Source organism: Rhinolophus ferrumequinum, chromosome 11 (assembly GCF_004115265.2).
Source record: "Rhinolophus ferrumequinum isolate MPI-CBG mRhiFer1 chromosome 11, mRhiFer1_v1.p, whole genome shotgun sequence".
In the NCBI taxonomy this organism is placed as follows: domain Eukaryota; kingdom Metazoa; phylum Chordata; class Mammalia; order Chiroptera; family Rhinolophidae; genus Rhinolophus; species Rhinolophus ferrumequinum.
In genome coordinates, this window is record NC_046294.1 from 5,251,092 (window position 1) to 5,272,714 (window position 21,623).

At 36.1% G+C, this 21,623-nt stretch overlaps 1 protein-coding gene across 2 annotated transcripts in view; it reads right to left on the reverse strand.

Annotated features, from left to right (window-relative positions):
- Nucleotides 1–21,623, reverse strand: part of C11H11orf80 (chromosome 11 C11orf80 homolog) — a 54,474-nt gene that overhangs the window by 20,910 nt on the left and 11,941 nt on the right. The window contains exons 3-7 of one of the 2 annotated variants that reach the window (XM_033121733.1): nucleotides 13,577–13,686; nucleotides 6,911–6,994; nucleotides 5,693–5,748; nucleotides 5,248–5,319; nucleotides 3,855–4,050 (exon numbers count right to left, since the gene is read on the reverse strand). In XM_033121733.1, the coding sequence (XP_032977624.1) occupies nucleotides 3,855–4,050; nucleotides 5,248–5,319; nucleotides 5,693–5,748; nucleotides 6,911–6,994; nucleotides 13,577–13,686 (518 nt within the window). The remainder of the gene's footprint in view (nucleotides 1–3,854; nucleotides 4,051–5,247; nucleotides 5,320–5,692; nucleotides 5,749–6,910; nucleotides 6,995–13,576; nucleotides 13,687–21,623) is intronic. The other variant, XM_033121734.1, reaches the window with a different exon arrangement.

Sequence of the window (21,623 nt, forward strand, 5' to 3'; positions counted from 1 at the left end):
TCATCCTACTCATTCAATCATAGATTTTAGTGGCACCCCAGGCTAAACACTACTAAGTTCTGGGGATACAAAGATGACTATCCTGATTTAATACCTACCTTCATGTTATATTTATCATATAGGAGACTCATATAAAAACCAGTAAACTGTAATACAACGTGACATATGCTAGAAGTATATACAGAGGAATATTTTCCAGTAAGTATTTGAGTTATTCAGATTGAGAAGGAAACTTTCTCACCTTCTCTAACCCTATTCTCTAAGCAAGACAAAGAGCAGGCCCCTGAAATTGTTTCCTTCTCTTGACTCCCCATTCCCACTCTCATCTTCCCTCTGACCCAAGGTTTCTCAATCTCGGCACTATTGACACTTTAAGCCAGATGATTATTTGGGGTGTGTGTATGTGTGTTTGTGTGTGTGTTTGGGGAGGGGGGCTGTCCTGTGCATTGTAGGATGTTCAGCAGAATCCCCGGCCTCCACCTACTAAGTGCCAGTAGTGAACCCCTCCCCTCCATTAATGACAATCAAAAATGTCTCCAGATGTTGCCAGAGACGTTGTCATCTAAAGGCAAATTACCCAGTTAAGAATCACTGCCTAACCTTTTTTTGTCCCCTGAATGAAGGCTAAAGAGACCAGAATATATTTCTTCCTTTATATTTCTTTTTTTCATCTTTTTAAAAATAGAGTACATACAAGGCATTAAGTGTGAAGATTAAAATTCTTACCGTAGGCACTGGGGCATTATGGTAAGTCACAACAGAACAAAGGTTGGCAGTGCCCATAAATGAAGTCTCCATCACACATCCAAGGACATGAGCTAAAGCCAACACATTCATCGTTTAGAGCCAAAGGAGCTATGAGATGCTGCAAACTCAGAATAAGAATATCTGAAGAGTCAAAATGTGTGATTGTCTTTTAATTGGGTTATTTAACTGTTTACATTTAATATGAACACTGCTATGGTTGGGTTTAAATCTACCATCTTGTTATTTGTTTTCCATTTGTTCCTAGTATTCTGTTTTCTTTTTCCTCTTTTCTATTTTTTTGGATTGGGTTTTTTTCTTTTAATAATTCTATTTATCCCCCTCTTTGCTCATTAGTTATAACTATTTATTGTATTAACTTAGGGATTGCTTTAGGCTTTATAATATACAACTTTAACTTATCACAGTCTACCTTCAAGTGATATTACAACAGTTCACACACATACGGTATGAGAACCTTTCAACAATATACTTCCATTTCTCCCCTCCTGGCCATTATGTTATTGTTACGCATTTTATTTCCACATATGTTATAAGCCTTACACACTGTTGTTGCTTTTGCCTAAAATAGTCAATTATATTTTAAGATTCTTTAAATTGGGCAAAAATCTTTCACATCTACCCAAATAACTATTTCTAGAAGCACCACTTCTAGTGCTCTTCTTTACTTGTACAGATCCAGAATTCCATCTGGTATCATTTTCCTTATGCCTAAAGGATTCCCTTTAACATGTCTTATAACACAGGTGTGCTGGTGATGAAGTTTTTTGTCTTTTGTATGTCTGAAAAATCTTTATTTTGCCTTTATTTTTGAAAAATATTTTCTCTGGGAATAGAATTCTAGGTTAACAGTTTTTGTTTTTGTTTTTTCTTTCATTACTTTAAAGATGTTGCTCCACTTTCTTCTAGCTTACACTGTTTCCAATGAGAAATCTGCTGTAATTCTTTTCTTTATTCCTCTATATGTAAATTTATCTTTTTCATCTCCAACTGTTTTTAAGATTTTATTCTTTATCACTGGCTTTAAGCAATTTGATTATGATGTGTCTTGGTATAATTTTCATCATGTGCTTAAATTTTGTTAATCTTCTTGGACGTGCAGGTTTATAGCTTTTTATCAAATTTGGAAAATTTGGGGACATTATTTCCTCAAATATTTTATCTGCCTTCCTTCCCTTTAGGACCCCAATTTACACAACCCTGAATTAGGCCACTTCAAGTTATTCCACAGTTCACTGATGCTCTGTTCATTTTTTTTTTAAGTCTTTTTTCTGTTTCATTTTAGGTAGCTTCTACTGCTATGTTTTCAAATTCACTAATCTCTTCTTCTGCAATGTGTAAATCTTATCCATTGTATTTCTGTCCTAAAAACTGTAGTCATTTTTATCTCTGGAAGTTAAATTTGTGCCTTTTTTGTATCTTCCATGTCTTTACTTAGTATGTTCAATCTTCCTCTCTCTTCTTGAACATATGGAATAAAGTTATACCTGTTTTAATGTCCTTATTTACTAATTCTATCATCTGTGTCATTTCTGGGTAGGTTTTTATTGATTGATTTCTCCTTCTTCATTATGGGTCCTATTTTCCTGCTTTTTTGCATGCCAAGTAATTTTTTATTGGATGCCCAGCATTGTGACGTTTACCTTATTGGGTGTAATAAATAAATATACTTGAATTATTTTTCTGGGTCACTACAGAGTTACTTGGAAGCAGTCTGAGCCTTGTGGGTCTTACTTTTAAGCTTTGTTAGGTGGGATCAGAAAAGCCTGTAAGCTAGAGTTAACTTTTCTTTACTACCTGGGCAAACCCTTCTTTAGGATTCCACCTGATGCCTCGATGCCTTGTGAAATATGAGGTTTTCCACCTTCCCTTCCTGGTCAAAACAGAAACTATTTCCAGCTCTGGGCACACTCCAGGGGTTCTCCTCTGTCTGAAGCTCTGTGTCTGTGCATTTCTCACCTCTTAAGTACTCGTTTCCATAAATCTGACCTGCCTAGACCTCTCTGAACTCGGAACTTTGCCTCCTCAACTCAACCATTTTTTCAGTTGTTCAACCTGGAAGGTTAAATCCAGTCCCTGCTATTCGCCATGGCTGGAAGTAAAAGTTTCTAAATCCTTTTGACATATCTCATTGGCCTTTGATAGCTTCTTGGCTTTTTGGCCCAACAAGATACCCTGTTTGTCTTGTACATTTCTACTTTAGGTCTAGAATTAGTCAATCCTCTTTTTTAGTGAGCAATGGTATTTAGAGAACATATTTTAGGTACTACGAGTGCTCTTTGCTTCTAGGTTTTTTCAGCAGACAGAGCTAAAGAAATACATAATTTTAAAAGTCAGAAAAACTGGTGATTAACACTGGTATTTTCAATTTCACTTTAAGAGTCTTTCTCAATTTTTTTCATTTCTTTGAATTTATACTCATATATGTATCTTCTATCTTATGTTGAAATTTTTTATTCCTAACAATGTTACCATAATTACTTGTTTGTTTCATAATAAGTATTCATACAATAATTTTGATATAATACTAATATTAATACTAAGAATCAGGACTACTAAATGAATTTTAAGAGTTCTTTGCAATTCATTTCATCCTTAGAGTATATCCCATCAAGAATGTAAGTCAAAACACTGTTATAAAGTCAGTTGAATTAATCCATCTTACTGTATGGATTATGACATTCACTACCATTACCATGTATGTTCATTACCATTTACTTTGAGGGACATTTTTACGGGGTATGGAATCTAGTCGATGATTATTTTATTTCAAGGCATTAACACTATTATTCTACTACTTTCTATCGCTATGAAGTTAGCTGTCAATTTATTTCTCTTTTGAAGATAATGTGTCTTTCCCTGGTTGGTTTTAAGATTTTTCTCTTTGTCTTTGATCTTTTACAGGGATAGATATCTTTTTATTTACCCTGCTTGATTGTTGAGCTTTTAAATCTGTTTTAATTGCTTTAGTCACTAACTCTTCAAATGTTGTTTCTGCCCCATTTTCTCTCTCTACTCTAAAGGTTTTTCTAAAATCAGGATATAAAAATTCAAAGACAACGGTATGGTTTCTGTCATCAAAAGGATATGGAAACTGAAGAAATCCTACTCAGGTGGTTGGAAAAGGCCCTCGGACAGGGACACAGGGCAGCAGCTGGGGTCAGTATCAGCTCTCCCAACAAGCCCATGCCAGCCACGTCATCAGGGATGAAAAGCACTACTGGCTGTCCCAGCACAGGGTGGATTCTGATGCAGAGTAATCCAGTTGTACCAAATTTTGGTCTACTGTCAAAAAACAGGTAAGATAAATTTAGCTTTTTTCTTCTTAAGAAACTATATTTAAAAGGGCATTCAAAATTTCTTTTATAACCTCTAGCATATGCATAACCATATCACCTGTCATATCAGTTTTGTTGGAATAAGTAACTTGTGTCCCACTCAGGGAATCAAAAGCAATAGAAAGAGTAGACAAATTGGCATTTGAGGAATAGTATCATGGCTCTTGCTTTTGCTACCACTAACGGACCTTTTCCTCTCTCTCTAAACTAATCAGGTCACCCAGAGTCATGTGTCCACAAACACTGGCTCAGAAGCTTAAACTCTTTCAGTAAATCTATGGTAACGAGGTGTCCACCTGCAAGGGATGTATGCGACTAGAAGATTACTAAAGAAAGATATGGGATGGGGTTTTTGTTTCCTGCACATATTAAAGAATAAAAAATATTCTAATCTCAGGTGAATTTTGAGCAAGAATAAGAAAACAGACTTAAAAACCCTGGGCAGTCTCTTCAAGCCTTAAAATCCTATGACTACCAGTGCTGATTCAGAGCGTATAAATGAAGGCAAAAACTACTGAATAAAGAATAAATTAGTTGGACTTAAACATAAGCTACGTTTTTTTCTTGCTCTAATTAATGTTCACTTTGAATTCGGTGGTAGTCGGATAGCACAGGAAGGCAAGGCAGAGGGTTCTGTCTATCTCATATTATATATTACCTCCTCCATGGATTTTTTTTCTCCTTTTTTTTTAGTCTAAAGAAGGTGGAGATAGGGAGAGAGATGATTTCCAAACCTATGCAAAATGCTGATGCATAAACCATAATACACCAAGAATTCCTTTGTAGTCATAATATCTCTCTGTCCAAGAGTTCAATTAACCTTTTAAATTCAATCCTCTCTTTTCATGTCTAAGTGGGATTGGAATTAGCAGGGTACATTTTTTTTTCATCTGCAGAAGGAAATAAGGAATGGAGAGGACAAGTAACATGTCCTCAGGTCAATCAGAATATATTCAAGGAGCCAGGAATAATAATAGTTTTCAATACAAAGAGCTTAAAAGTTTTACTTTCACTTTTTTTACAGAGAATCTGACATTTGGCACTAAGAAATGACAGGTGAGACCATTTTCAATTTCTACCCACATTCATACTCATAAGAGGAGAGTAAAACATGGAGAGTGACAACAACGCTTTACCCCTTCACCTCACATAATGCTGAGAGTTTATGACAAGAGCAATTCCATTCGACAGGTTCAAAGTGGGTTCATTCTCTGCCCTGCAAAGTAAAGAAAAGCTAAGCCATATCTCAAATATTCTAAAACCAGTTTCTGCCTGATACAAATTTTTGTATGTGACTACTATCACCTCCAGAGATTACTGGAATTCAGTAACCAATTAACCACGGGGAAATGGCAATTTTTAAGTTCACCTACTCTAATGACAGGGAACAACACGAAAGGTTTAGATGAATCTATTTACTTATTAAAAGATAATATAGAATAAGAAAATGTGGGGGCCTCAGAATATTAGTTTCAAAGTGACTTTGGGTCAATAAATCAAACTGTGAACCTACTGGAAATAGGACAACAATGACTGAGAAAAGCTGTAGAGCCGTGGTATAAATTTAAGCCATGGATTTGAAGACTTACTCAAAGATTTCCGTAGACAGGATTCCATTCACCTCTACACTGAAATTAAATCTAATCTGCAAAATAAATGGCATGTGAGTTTAACATGAACCAGGATAGATTAAAAACTTCCATACTCGATTCCTAAATCATCTTTTTATATCATCTTTTCTTCACTTGCACTATCCCTAAACATAATTAACATTTGTCTGTGTTCAAATTTTCCATCGTAAATATACTGAATTCTACACTACAATTCCAAGTAGTCATAAATTATCAGGAAATCCTACCCTTTTGTCCTCTGCTGTTCTCCCAATGTTATCGCTTCTCTCCCTTCTTAAAGAAACTATCAATTTTCTCTCTATTCTTTCCATTGTTTTCATACATGGAACATTCCATGCTGTTTTCTCCCCCTGCCGCCATCTGAATTTTATGTTCTCCCCCCAATTTACTTCACTGTTGTAATTTTTTCCTACCTTCAACCTATATTTCTTTCTATATAACATAATGGTTAATAAGGGACTCTAGAGCCAGCCTGTGTTCAAATGCTGGCTCTGTGAGTTCTTTAACCTCAGTACCATCGGTTCCTCAGCTATAAAAATGGGGGCGATGATGATGATGATAAAACCCACTTCATGAGGGATGTTATAAGGGTTGGCTAAGAGTGTGGAGAGCACCTAGAATAGCGATTGGCAAATAATAAGCATTGAACCCTACTGACAATAGAAAAACTAGGAAGCTAACAAGTGAAAAAAAGGAGAAGTTATACAGCATACTTAACTGTGTGCATATTTATAGACATATCTAACTACAGATAATAAAAAAATTTTTGCTCTCCAAAGTTCAAAGTACTTTATCAAAAGTCCTTATTTGCTTTTATTGTCACTTTAGAAATGAAGAAGATAATCAGCAAGGTTTATTATCCAGGTTTAATAAAAAAAAATGAAATACAGAGGAGGGAAAAGAAGTACCCAAAGTGATACAATAAAACAGTAAAGAAGTGAAAATAATAACCTAAAAGAAAGCTCTCTCTTTATCCAAGGGCTCTCAATTATGTCACATGACCAACATCAAGACTGCCTTAGGGACATAGAAACCAAATCAATTCAATAAAAGTTGTAATTATGGTCATTAAAAGAAAGAGAACCAACCACATCCTTCCATGTTTTTAGAGTAGAGTTCTCTTGAAAACATGTGACTTAAACAAGAGAATCATTATTATGCAAAACAACAGCTTACCTTAGGGTGCACCATGACTATTTTTCGTAAAAAATTCTTTATAATCAGACTATCTGTCATCAAAGTTCTGGGCTTTTCATCAACCTGTAACAACACAACAAAACATCCACCACACATACACAAACCCAAGAGCACAAATTAATTAAATTATGGTATTTCTCCCTATAAAAGTAACTACACCTCAGAAAGCTTTTCTGACATCTAAGGGGGGAACATCTCTGGGTCTGAGAATTGGACAAAAAAGGGAATCTAATAGCCACCAGTTATCAGGTTAAAGTACCTATTTCATGGAACTTATGGAGACAGATGGACAATGATCAGAGTAAAACCTACAATCTAAAAACCACCTTTTGGAACAAATTTAAGAGTAATTAAGACTGGGGGTGAGAAGAGTAACTATCTGAACTCTACCATCCTAATGTGAATCAATCTGTATTAAGAATATGAGTGGAGTCATATGTGGAATCTAAAGAACCGAATAAATGAGCAAAGTAAACAGAAATAGTCTCAGAGATATAGAGGAAAAACTGATGGTTGCAGCCCGCCCAGTGGATCAGGCGGTTGGAGCTCCGTGCTCCTAACGCCGAAGGCTGCCGGTTCAATTCCCACATGGGCCAGTGGGCTCTCAACCACAAGGTTGCCAGTTCGACTCCCGCAAGGGATGGTGGGCTGCGTCCCCTGCAACTAGCAACGGCAACTGGACCTGGAGCTGAGCTGCGCCCTCCACAACTAAGACTGAAAGGACAACAACTTGAAGCTGAACGGCACCCTCCACAACTAAGATTGAAAGGACAACTTGACTTGGAAAAAGCCCTGGAAGTACACACTGTTCCCCAATAAATTCTGTTCCCCTTCTCCAATTAAATAAACAAAACAAAATAAAAACCTGATGGTTGCTAAATGGAAGGGGGGTGGGGATGAGGAAGAAGGGGAGTGGATTAGAAAGCACAAATTGGTAACTATAATATTGCCATGGGGATATGAGAGACAGTTTGGGGAATACAACAATAATGTTGTAAAGATTTTATTTTGCAGGGTATTAAATGGGTACATGTCTTATTAGGGAGACCACTTCATGGACAGTATAGATGTCTGACCACTGCACTGTACTCTTTTTTTTTGCACTGTACTCTTGAAGCTCAATAATACTATACGTCAACTATAATTTAATATATATATAGTCACAGGATATGGAATACAGCATAGGCAATAGAGTCAATGGAATTGTAACAGATACATACAATGTCAGAGGGGCAATAGATTGGGGGAGAGGGTTATCACTTTGTGAGGGGTGAAATGTCTAACTATTACATTGTTTTGTACACCTGAAACTAGAAAAAAAAAAAAACAAAAAAAAAAACAGACACTAAAAGGAACCTATTTTTGAATGTCAATTCATTCTTCCAAACATTTAATTTTAAGGAAAACTGTAAAGTAAAAAGCTCAAAAGCCAGAAGACCTCTGTTCTAGTATTGGCTCTATAAAATATACTTACATAACCATGAAAAAAAAGCACTTAACTGCTCTGGACCTTATTTCCTAATCTGCAAAAGATGGATAAAACTTTCCCTTTCTACTTCACAGAACTGTTTTAAGGATCAAATAATAATCTGAAAGTATATGTTGTATACGATAACAATAATAGACACCACTTGCTGAATGCCTACTGTGTAGAAAGCATTGTGTAGGTGCTATATATACATTACTTAACAATAATACTGGAGGGAGGTATTATTATCCTCTCTTTGTAGATTAAACAACAACAACAAAGCTCATAAAAGTTAAGCAACTTGCCTCAGGTCACTAAGCTGTTCAGTGACAGAGCCAGAATTTGACCCTAAAACCACCTGTCCATGCTCTTTCCAGTACACCCTGAGACCTCCCTACAAATATAATAAGGTTTACCATCCAATGAGGGCTTTCTCTATTCTAGGAATGGTGCCAAAGTATCTTACTTATATTACCTCATTTATCCCTCACAAAAACCCTTTAAGGTATAATATATAACCCACATTTTCTGGATGAAAAAAAGTGAGTCTCAAAGAGGTTAAACAACTTTCCCAAGGTTACCTAATCTGGTTCCAAAGGTTTAGTATTGACCATTTTCCTATACTGAATCACTATATTTAATATAGTGTCCCTAAAACCAAAGTTAGAAAGAGTCTCCCAGAAAATGGAGAAGTGCAGGAGAATGAGAAGAAGAATAGTCAGAAATCAGCAAGTTCTTATTGATGGCTCAGAGAATACAGAGCCATGTACTAGGTACATACTAAAGAAAGAAAAAAGAAAGGTCCAAACTCAAAATCTCATAATATGATAAAGAAGAAACATGCAAATATCTAATAAAGAAGAATAAATTATGATACTTCTTCTAAGTATACTGAAAAAGAGATCAAGAACTGTGCAATGGGTGGGATAATTAGAAAAAATATTAGAAACAATTATTAGAAAAATGGATGAGAATTATTAGAAAATTCTGGAAACAAATCTAGAATTATTCATACACATAAATAGTAGTAATTAAATGACAACTGCAGTACACATATCATAGTCACATCCTTCATTAAAAAATTTTTATTAGGGGCGACCAGTTAGCTCAGTTGGTTAGAGCGCGGTGCTCTTAACAACAAGGTTGCCGGTTCAATCCCCACATTGGCCACTGTGAGCTGCACCCTCCACAACTAGATTGAAACAACTACTTGACTTGGAGCTGATGGTTCCTGGAAAAACACACTTAAATAAATGTTAAAAAAATTTTCATTATAAAATGCTCAAAATAGTAGAAATGCAATGGTCTCTTAAAAGCATTTACAACACTTAACACTTCCAAAACAACTTCTTGGAACAGTTTCAAATTTCTGTAACCTTGGTGATTATAGGGTGTATCATAGAAAGGGCTAATTATATCTAGCAGTAAGGCACCCAAATCAGTGAAAGTTCTCTGAGCAGCTACCAGACAGGGGCTACAATTAATAATGATGAGAGCTACCATTTACTGAACACCTGCTATACAACGAGCAGTTTATATGCAAGCAGAAAATGCCCCCAATTTACCGACGAGGATTATGAGACCAAATAAACTAATTAATTTGTCACACAAGGTCACATATATCTTAGTTAAGTGGCAGAACTGGGATTCAAACCTAGATCTGACTAACTCCAAAACCCACATTTCACTATGCAATGCTGCCTCTCCAAAGAATGTTGGAGAAACTCTGTACCTTCAATTTTCTATGCAGATGGCTCCCCGAATGGAATATTATATAATCTATCATTATTTTTTATGGATCCTGAGAGGCAATGCTTATGTATGACTACTGAATATATGTATTTATTCACTTATAAAACACTTAATACAGCTTATTATGTACCTGGGCCTACAGATATAAATAAAATAATCTCTAAATTTGAAGAGTTCACAGTTACGTAGAAGAGAAATACAAATAAATTTATATGACAATGAAAAGTTTTATGATTTAGATATATAAGAGATGCTAAAGAAATACAAGAAGGAATAGCACCTACCAGACTGAGAAGATTAAGAGTCCTAATGTCAAGTCAACAGAGGATAGTTAACACAAAATAGCTTATTTTAAGATCTACTCATACAGAGAGAGAGAGAGAGAGAGAGACAGAGAGACAGAGAGACAGAGAGACAGAGAAAGAGAGAGAGAGAGAGAGATAGAGAAAGAGAGGACAGAGAGAGAGAGAGAGAGAGAGAGAGAGAGAGAGAGAGAGAGAGAGAGAGACACTCTGACTGACTTCAAAGCCTTTTATAGCCTTTTATAATAGGCAAGGGTGTCAGAAACCCAGTACCCCAGTCTGATATACCTATAGAAGCAAGGAATTTACTTTAGTGTTAGAAAAAAATAGATGCTGCCAGCCCAGGGCAGCAGAAACCACTATTGAATTATATGTTTCAGCCTTCACCTTTAAATACAAGTCTAATTATATGATAGAACATGGGAGCTGTTTTATATTTTGAAACATGAACTTAGACAGTCATGGGTCCTACATGACTTTCTAAAAAAAGTCAATCAGTGTCTCTGTCTCTTTTTCTAAATAGATAGATGATAGACAGATGATAAATACAGAGATCTATAGGTATAAATACATAGATATGTTTGTATGTATATCTCTTCCCATTTTATCATTTAGTATTACGGCAAAAATAAATATAAAAATGGATAAAGCTGTCAAGATCTTGGAAAAGCAAATTGTTTTTGGAAGGACATGTTACTCAGCCCAATGGATCCCAGGACTGACTCAGCATAAACACAAAACCCCGCATCTCTCCTAAATGAGGCTTTTCTCAGTCTTTCCTGGGATTAGCTCTCCTCGTGCCCAAAGCACTGGATCATTTATTTTGCTTTTTCATGATGTCTCCATTTACTAGCCTTTGCTATGAACCTCACTACTTGACCCTTCTCCCCAACTGAGGTATATATAATGCAATCTTTCACAATCTCTTCTTTTTCTCTTCTCACTCTCTTCATTCACATGTCCTTTAAACAGCTGCACAGAGACAATGAGATGTAACGGAACAAATGCTGTCAGGAAATCCTTATTCCTCTGAGGTTATACTACTCTTTTACCTCTCTGCGCCCATCACTGGCTGACTACTGAGCAGTAAGCTCACAGTTCTCCTCTGCACTCCAAGTCCTGACATCATCTTGGCTGACTTCCACAACCGGGTGGATGACCAGCTTAAGCAACAACTGAGTCTCAAACTTCCCTGAACTTTTCAACTCCAATGACCTTGATTTCCACTCCTTTCCAGCCACCTATTTCCATGGCCATAGCTTGGCTCTGTACCACTCTGGAAACCTAAAACTGAAATGTCCCACTCTTACGTGAAACGATGTATAGCAAGATGTTAATAGTGACTACCTTGATTAAGTCAAATTATCTAAACACTCACTTTGATTTTCCTGAGGGAAACACTGCTTTTGCAATTAGGAAAAAAATATGAGAAACTTTATCACTCTGATGACCACTTCCTATTCTTTCAAGTCTTTGAATCTCTTATACCCAGAAAATCTGTTTTTCAGCCTCATGAAGACCTCTAGACCTTGACCCCTTCCCACTGAGTTAGGTACCTTTCCTCTATACTACCACCACATTCAGTGCTTACCTCTCCCATGATACATTGTACATTATCTTGTAATTATTTGTCTATCTTTTCCTTTAGATTCCAAGCCCCCTGGGATCAAGTTAACATGTTTTGGGACTCTGTACCTTCAATATCTAGCACAGTGAGGCCAACTTGAACAAACAGGTTTCTGAATGAATGAATAAATACTGAAATAGCACTGATCCATGAGTAACACTTTGGTTCAAATTCTAATTCTGTCACTTAACTTTTGTATGACCTTCAGAAATTCACTTAAATATCTGTAAAACGGGGTGATAATCCTTGTCTTATCCACTCTATAGAGTTGTCAGGAGGTTAGGTAATATATATATATTACATATATTATAATATATATATATTATATATATATATATAATATACTTACATATATATAAATGTTAAGTATAAGAATTATCTTTGTTCAGACTGGCTAAAACACATGATTTCCTTCTTTAGAATTGCTTTCCTTGGTTCACTGAAATCAGCTTATTTACTGCTATCGGACAGTAATAGTTTCAGAGCTGACTAACCATTAATTGCTCCAGATTGTTTATTTGCCCTTCAGTTCCCCTAAAGTAGATAAGGCACAGCCAGGTGTTGTCCCAATACCACACCCATTCCTTTCAGTCCTTTTAGAAGGAGCATATAATTGTTCGAACATGGTAAAGGCCTCCCAAGTGCTTCTTAGGAAAACGTTGAAAGTACTCTAATTGTTCATGTCTCCACCAACTCAAAGGACAGAAAGACAGGAGATTAGAGAATTGTCAAAGGGTATGGAGAACTCAGTTGTCACTCTCATAAATCAATAAAAATCTTTAAAACCTAATAAAAATGTATCCAAATAGGATCTGCACTGGGAATCAATTTTTATTTTCTTTCTCAGGAGACCCAAATTTAAATAATGGCTTGTTTCAGTGGTTTTCTTTTTTCTCTCTCTCTCTCTCTCTCTTTTTTTTTTTAGTGGTTTTCAAACTTACCTGCACATTAGGAATCATCTGGGATTTTAAAAATATTCCAATGCCCTTGCCCTCCATGTGACCGTATTTGGAGGTACAGCTTTAAGGGTATAATTTAATACCCTATGAGATCATAGGGTGGGGTCATAATTTGATAGAGCTGGTGTCCTTATAAGAAGAAGAAGAAATATCAGATAGTTTTCTCCACATATGTACAGAGGAAAGGCCCTGTGAGGAAACAGTGACAAGGCACCTTGATCTTGGACTTCTAGTCTCCAGAAGAATGAGAAAATAAATTTCTATTATTTAAGCCACCCAATCTGTGGTATTTTTTTATGGCAGCCTGAGAGACTAATCCAACATCCTAGACCAATTAAACAAATCACAACCTCTTGGAGTGGGACACAAACATCAGTATTTTGGAAGCTCCCAGGTGATTTAAAATCTGCACAGGGAAGTTTGGGAACCAGTGCTTTATTTCATTTCAACTTTAAACTGTGATGCACCCAGGCTTTTCTTTCCAGTTATTAGATTGTACAAAACATCAGCAATTTAGAGAACCACAAAAAAACTTGCCTCAAAAATCATCTGGAAAGGTGTTACCCCTGAAATGTCCTGAGAATAGCTGGCTTCCTCTGAAGTCCAGTTCAGCTTTGTAGAGAATCTGAGCAGTATAGATTGCATTTCTGTGAGAAAAGAAATGGTGACAAAATAGAACAAGCAGTTTGGATAAGCACCAGAGTTTCTGGAATTATTAAACTGATGAGCCAAAAAGCCTTTTCCCTGATGAAAAGATTATCTGCAAAAGTTAAAATATGACTGGAAATGGCTGTGTATCAGCAAATTGCTTGAACATTTAGAATTACATTACTGGGTTAAGACATTTAATCTCATGCTTTCAATTTTTCACATTTGCTAAATCAATTTGTATTTTCAGTTAATTTCCACAGGTCATGTCCAATGCCGGAAATCTTCAGAGCTAATAACTCTATCTGATATTCTTGTATTTTTTAATAAATCAATTCATTATTTAATAAACACAAATCCAGTAAGGGAACTTATTTAGAACCGAAAGCAGAAAAATTCAAGAATGACCCTCTCAGGCATTTACCTAATATAGTATGTTCTTTAATAAGGTCATCTTTAACATAGAAAAGCAAACTCTTGCTAATTTAATTCATAAATTAACCACTTGGTGGATTTACATGTATTAACTATCTGTCCACAAAGCATCTGTGAGTCCTGGATCACCATCAAAAAAGAGAACCTTCTTCCTTTCTGTACCCTGGCACTCATAAAGGACAAAGACAAATTTCCCATTTTATAAAATGCCATCCCTTATTTTCCTCTACAGTAGTATTATAAAGGAGAACTAAATATGAATAAAGATGGATAGATATCTCAGTCTCTGCAAGTTCTACCTTGTAAATGAGGTTGACAATGTTGATATTATATAAGAATCAAACTTTTAAAATGTAATAACAATAAACTACACCCAAAATAATAGCACAACTTTCTCCTAAAGCATTCATACTACGTATCTGATAAAGCTTTAACCATCTCAAAAAACAAGGATATTACCAATATCAAGATCTAACTATCAATCTTAGTGGGTAATATTTTTCTTGCCATTAGTTTGTTTTCCAAATATAACTTAGTCACAAAGCCCATGATAATATGTCAGCAAGGTTATGGAACACTGAAGTTTAATGAAGTTGGCACTGAACCTGGATGCCTTGAGTCAATCTCCAGTTTCACCACTGACCGACTTTCTGACCTAAGGTAACCCCCTTTTTTCTGCGATTCAGTTACCTTTCTGTGAAATAAGAAAAAAGTTGTCCCCAAACCCTACTTCTCTTTTCAGTAGTAATACAACGCAGAATGGGGAAAACATGTAGATACATGAGAAAAAGGTAGTAACTTTGAATTCTCCAGAAATCTTAATATTTTAAAATATTAAAATATTTTGTGTAGTTATTTGGAGGAAAATCCATTTCAATTGCCTCACTCTATACACACACACACACACACACAAATCAAGTTGGATTGACTAGAGTTAAATGTGAAAAGTGAAACAACAGAATTAAATAAAAGCCTTCTATTTCAAGATAAGTTGAGCATATGTTGAAATCTCATCTCCCGCATTCGAACACATAAAATTATAAAATAAGCATTTTTAAACCTTTATAAATACACATTCATGGTAAGAAAAAAGAAATCAGAAACTTTTAAAGACATGAAGAGGTATTCTTCTCTCATCTTCAGAAAGAAAAAAGAGAGACTCCACAATGCTAAGTAGGGACCAAAGATGCACTATATTTGGGGACTAGACTGGGGAAAAAACAAATGACTAATGTTGCAACATCCATAGGCTGAAGAGCAAGAGCCACACAGGCTGCACATAGGAGGTCTGAGCAAGGGACCAAAACATAAACAAAGGCCAGAGATGTGCTGCCTACCTACCCTGAGGATTGGTTAAAGTCAAGTGATGCTAGCAGCAGCATCAATGATGCAGAATGAGGCCGTAGAGCCATGTTATATAAATGCAGATGAGACTCATAAGTACATAATCTATTAAGACGCAAGAGCTTTGTATTTTGCTCCTCCTCCCAAGCAAAGTTCAATCCAAGATATACACCCTGCAAAATTAGGGCTCAGGAACTCAGAGAACATCCTACTGGAAGGCTATCAATGCAGGATGTGTTGAGGACAAATATATCATTGACAATTAGCTCTTAACTAAAAATAACCAACCAACAAAGATTATAAATACCATGAAAAATATGACACATAACAACCAACAAACAACTTACACTTGAGGAAATAGAGTTAACAAAACAATGTTAAAGAGACTTCAAACTTATGCACTCTATGTTTTATACCCCCAAAGTTAAAAAGAAGCCATGAAACAAGAATACACTGCCATCAATTAAATAGAAAGTAATGGCAAAAAAACCTACTAGAAACCTTGGAAGTTAAAATACGTATAGTGTTTGAAATGAAAACCCCACGGAGACACTGTAAAAGAGTACATTTAAAGGAAAGGTAGTACTTGAATGTTCATAGCACCATATTTATAATAGGTAAAAGTGGAAACAATAAAATTAGCCAAAAGAAACCCGAGTTAGACTTCTCATCAGCAGTGCTAGATGTCAGAAGATAATTGAGTACTATCTTCAAAGAGCTGAAGAAAACTAACTTTGAATCTGGACTTTCAAGAGAACCAAACTACCATTAAAGAATGAGAAAAGTAAAATGTTTACGTTTCTGAGGTAACTACTAAGTAACTTGCGGAAATAACTACTAAATAAACCAGCACAACAATTTAAAAATTAGTTTATATTTATACCTTCTTGCTGAGATAGTGTGGGAATAAGGGGAAAAGAATAATATCATCAATATCAAACTACCTCTTAATAGAACTCTTTAGCAGTTAAAGTAGATAGAAAATTTTCAATCAAGTGGCAATGTGAACATACACCAAAACTATATATTGGGACTTCTCCTTCCAGCAATAATGAAACAACTAGTACCAAATGAGCCCTCCCACAAAAAATTACTCTAAAACTGATAAAATATAGGAGGCAATTGTTTTCAGGCATTGGACAATAGATAGCTCAAGATTGGGATCCTTGAGATACGGGAAGCTCATGAAATGAACCCTGTTTTCCTCAAATGTCTGCTTGGGGACATTTTCCTGTCCATGGAGCAGGGACCTGAAGCCAAAGCTGAGCACAGTGGTACCATTAGCTGAGGAGACATGGAAGAGTTCGGGGTTGTGAAAGTACTTGAAATCTGTAAGGCAGGACAGAGAAGAGGGAGCTGTGCAGAAGTCGATACCAAAAGTCTGGATGGGAACTCCTCACTCCCCACGAGTCTTGGCCAAGGGCTAGGCAATGCATACACGGGTGAGATTATTAGATTTCCCAAGATCAGTTGCAATGGAGTTGAGAATGAAACAAGATGCTAGTGGTCGAGCAGTCCTGGGAAATGTTGCCCTTCAGGCCCAGCCAGAAAGGAGAGACCTTGAGAAAACTGAAGGTCCCTATCTGATATATCAACAAGGTAATGATTTTGTCATTAAGTCAAAAAAGTAGTAAAAAACAACATCTTCTACATGAAGATCTGCTCTCAAATCACCCTAAAAAAAGCCTAAAACTAAGTTTCAACAAGACCCACAAAGGGGATAGAGTTTGGAGGTTGAGTGGTATCAAATTAGAGGGGTTGGGAAGATGATTTGACTTTCCACAGATCTACCCTTTAAAATGTATTAAAAATCCTGCACAGGTGATTAACCTGCTAGAACTGCCTTCTAGAACAAAAATCAGTACTTATCAGAGGTAGAACAGAATATGATCATATTACCCAGTATGAAATATTTACTAGATATGCAAAGAAAAAGGAAAATGTAACTCACAAGAAAAAAAAGCCATCAATAAAAACCACCCTGAAAAAGAACAGCCTGTTACAGATGTTACATTTAGGAAAAAACTTCAAAGTATATATTATAAATATGTTCAAAGACTTAAAACGTAGCTTAAATAGTGAACTGATAGGGAATACCAGCAGAGAAATGTACACTGTCAAAAAACAACCAAATAGGGGCCGGCCTGGTGGCCCAGTCGGTTGGAGCTCCGTGCTCCTAACGCCAAAGGCTGCCGGTCCGATTCCCACATGGGCCAGTGGGCTCTCAACCACAAGGTTGCTGGTTCGACTCCCACAAGGGATGGGGGGCTGCACCCCCTGCAACTAGCAACAGCAACTGGACCTGGAGCTGAGCTGTGCCCTCCACAACTAAGATTGATAGGACAACAACTTGACTTGGAAAAAAGTCCTAGAAGTGCACACAGTTTCACAACAAAGTTCTGTTCCCCTTCCCCAATAAAATCTTTAAAAAACAAACAAACAAAAAACAACCAAATGGAAATTCTATAACTAAAAGATCCAATTCTTGAAAAGAAGAAATCACTGGATAGGTTTAATAGCAGATTAGAGATGACAGAAGTCAGTTAAATTAGTAACGACAAAGAACAAAAATTATCCAATCTGGAAAACAGAGGGGAAAAAAAAGTTGAAAGAAATGGATAGAATCTTAGAGACCTGTGGGACAGTATTAATTAGTCAAAACTATGTATAATGGGGGTCCCTGAAGGAGAAGAAAGTGAGAGTGAGGCAGGAAAATATGAAAAAATCATGGACAAAATTTCTAAAATTTGATGAAAAACATTTAGATGTGAAAAAAGCTCAGCAAACTCCAAGCAGGACACAAAGAAAATCACACCTAGGTACATAACAGTAAAAGTGATTTTTAAAAAAATGATAAAGACTGGGCCAGCCTGGGGGCTCAGGCAGTTGGAGTGCCCGTGTCCCAAATGTGCCAGTGGGCTGTGCCCTCTACAGCTAAGATTGTGAGCAATGGCTCTCCCTGGAGCTGGGCTCCCGTGAGCAGCCGGAGGTCGGTGTAAGCTGCCCACACCGTATGCTGCCGTGGGGTACTGTGTGCTGCCATGGGTGGCCAGTGGCCAGCGTGAGTGGCCAGCTGTGTGCTGCCGGGGGCTGCTGTGTGCTACCGTGGGTTACCATGTGCCGCCATGGGTGGCTACTGGCCAACGTGAATGGCCGGCAGCCATTGGGAGCAACCTGCAGCCGGTGAGAACTGCCGTGAGCTGCTGTGAGCGGCCGACCGAGTGCCTCAGCCGGGGGAGCGCAAGGCTCATAACACCAGCATGGGCCAGGGAGCTGCGTCCTACACAGCTAGATTGAGAAACAACAGCTTGAACTAGAGGGGGCGGGGCGAAAGAAGGGGGGGAATAAATAAATAAATCCAAATTACCATTTAAAAAAAAAGATAAAGAGAGAATCTTGAAAGAAGCCAGGAGAAAAGCAGATATTACATAGAGGAACTATAATATGAATTACAACTGACTTCTTTTGAGAAACAATGGAGTCAGGAGACAATGAAGTAATATCTTCAAAGTGCTGAAAAGACAAAAAATGTAAAGCTAAAATTTCAAATCCAGTGAAATGTCCTTTAAAAATGAGGGTAAGATAAAGTCATTTTTACTTGAAACTTACGTAACTTTACTAACAATTGTCACCCCAATAAACTTTAATTTAAAAAAAGATAAAGTCATTTTTAGATGAACAAAAGATGAAATAATTTTTGCTAGAAGACCTGCACTACAAGAAATGCTAAAGGATGTTCGTTACGCTGAAGGTGGAAACCTAGGTACACAGGAAGAAATGAAAAGCATCAGAAATAATAAATAAGTAGATAAACAGAAAAGACGAGTTTCTCTTAGTTAACATACAACTAAGAGTTTGAAGCAAAAATAATAATATTGTAAGGCAGGAATTATGCTTGAAAATACCCAAAATAGAGAGAAAAATAGTACTAAATTATAACCCCCCCAAATAAAATAAATATCTCCAAGTTCATCCTGATATAAATAAAACATTGAATTAATAAATAAAAAGTGAAAAAGGACAGCTTTTCCTTACAAATAAATCCAATAAATAAATGTAAAAGGAATGAGGACGTATTAAATCACAATAACACTAAAGTAATAGTTGCTGCAGGTAAGATCCACCAATGAGTGCTAAATTAGTGGATGGAAATTTAAGGAGAAACAGGATATTTGCACAGTCCCATAGTATTTCCCCCAAATATTCAAAAATTATAAAGAGCAACTCTACTTGGAAAAATCTAGCAGATAACACCTTAACCAAGCGATCAAGGTTAATACTACCAATAATAAGACATATCGACCACATCAATCCCCTGATATTTGCACTGAAAAAGACACATCATCTCGCTGGTATTCTTCCCAAAAATATATAACCTCAATCTAATAAAACAAAAAAAATCAAACACACTCAAATTGAAAGACATTCTACAAAATAATGAAGACAAGTCCTCTTCAAAAGTGTCAAGATCATGAAAGAAAAAGGAAGACAGGAATCACCACATATTAAGAGATTCCTAAGACGTGATAATTAAATGCAAAGTGAGATCCTGGAATGAATCCAGGAACAGAAAAAGAACATTAGTGGGAAAATTGGTAAAATCTTAATGAAGTCTGTAGTTTATAGTACTCCACTAATGTTAATTTCTTTGTTTCGGTAATTGTACTATAGTTATTTAAAATATAAAGGGTATACAGGCACTCTCTGCACTGTTTTTGCAATTCTTCTGTAAGTGTAAAATTATTTTAAAATTTAAAATGCAAAAGAATGAAACTGAACCAATATCTTATACCATACCAAAAAATTAACTCAAAATGGATCAAAGACCTAAAACTATAAACTCCTGGAAGAAAACACAGGTAGTAATCTCTTTGATATTTGTCTTGGCAATGATTTTTTGGATTTGATACTAAAAGCAAAGGCAACAAAAGTAAAAATAAACCAGTGAGACTACATCAAACTAAAAAGTTTCTGCACAGCCAAGGAAACCATCAACAAAATGAAAAGGCAACCTACTGAATGAAATAAAAATTTTGCAAATCGTATATCTAATAAAGAGCTAATATCCAAAATATATAAAGAACTCATACAACTCAAAAAAGCAAACAATCTGATTTAAAAATGGGCAGAGGATATGAAGTCATTTTTCCAAAGAAGACATACATGTGACCAACAGGTACAAGAAAAGATGCTCAACATCATTCAGCATCAGGAAAATACAAATCAAAACCACAAAGAGACATGACCTCACACCTGTTAGAATGTCTACTACAAAAAAGGCAAGAAATAACAAGCATTGGTGAGGACGTGGAGAAAAGAGAATCCTTATACACTGTTGCTGGGGATGTAAATTGGTGCAACCATATGGAAAAGAGTATGGAGGTTCCTCACAAAATAAAAAATAGAACTACCACATGATCCAGCAATTCCACTTATGAGTATTTAACCAAAGAAAATAGAAACACTAATTCGATAAGATATGTGTATTCCCATGTTCAATGTACTATTATTTACAACAGGCAAGATATGGAAGCAACCTAGGTGTCCATTGATAGACGACTGGATAAAGAAGATGTGGTATATACCGTGCTTCCCCGAAAATAAGACCTAGCCAGACAATCAGCTCTAATGCGTCATTTGGAGCAAGAATACAATATAATATTATATAAGACTGGGTCTTACATATAATATAATATTACATAAGACCAGGTCTTATATTATAGTAAAATAATACCAGGCATTACGTCATATTATATTATATATTATATTATATTATATTATATTATATTATACCAAGTCTTATAGTAAAATAAGACTGGGTCTTATATTAATTTTTGCTCCAAAAGACTCATTAGAGCTGATTGTCCGCTAGGTCTTATTTTCGGGGAAACACGGTACATACAATGGAATATTACTCAGCCAGAAAAAAGAATGAAATCTTGCCATTTGTGACAATATGAATGGACATAGAGGGTACCATGCTAAGTGCAATTAGTCAGACAGAGAAAGACAAATACCACATTTCACTTAAATTTGGTATTTTAAAAAACTAGCAAACAAAATATTATAAAACAGACTCATAGATACAGAGTACAAAATGATGGTTGCCAGAGGGTCGGGGGTGGGGAATGGGTGAAATAGGTGAAGAGGATTAAAA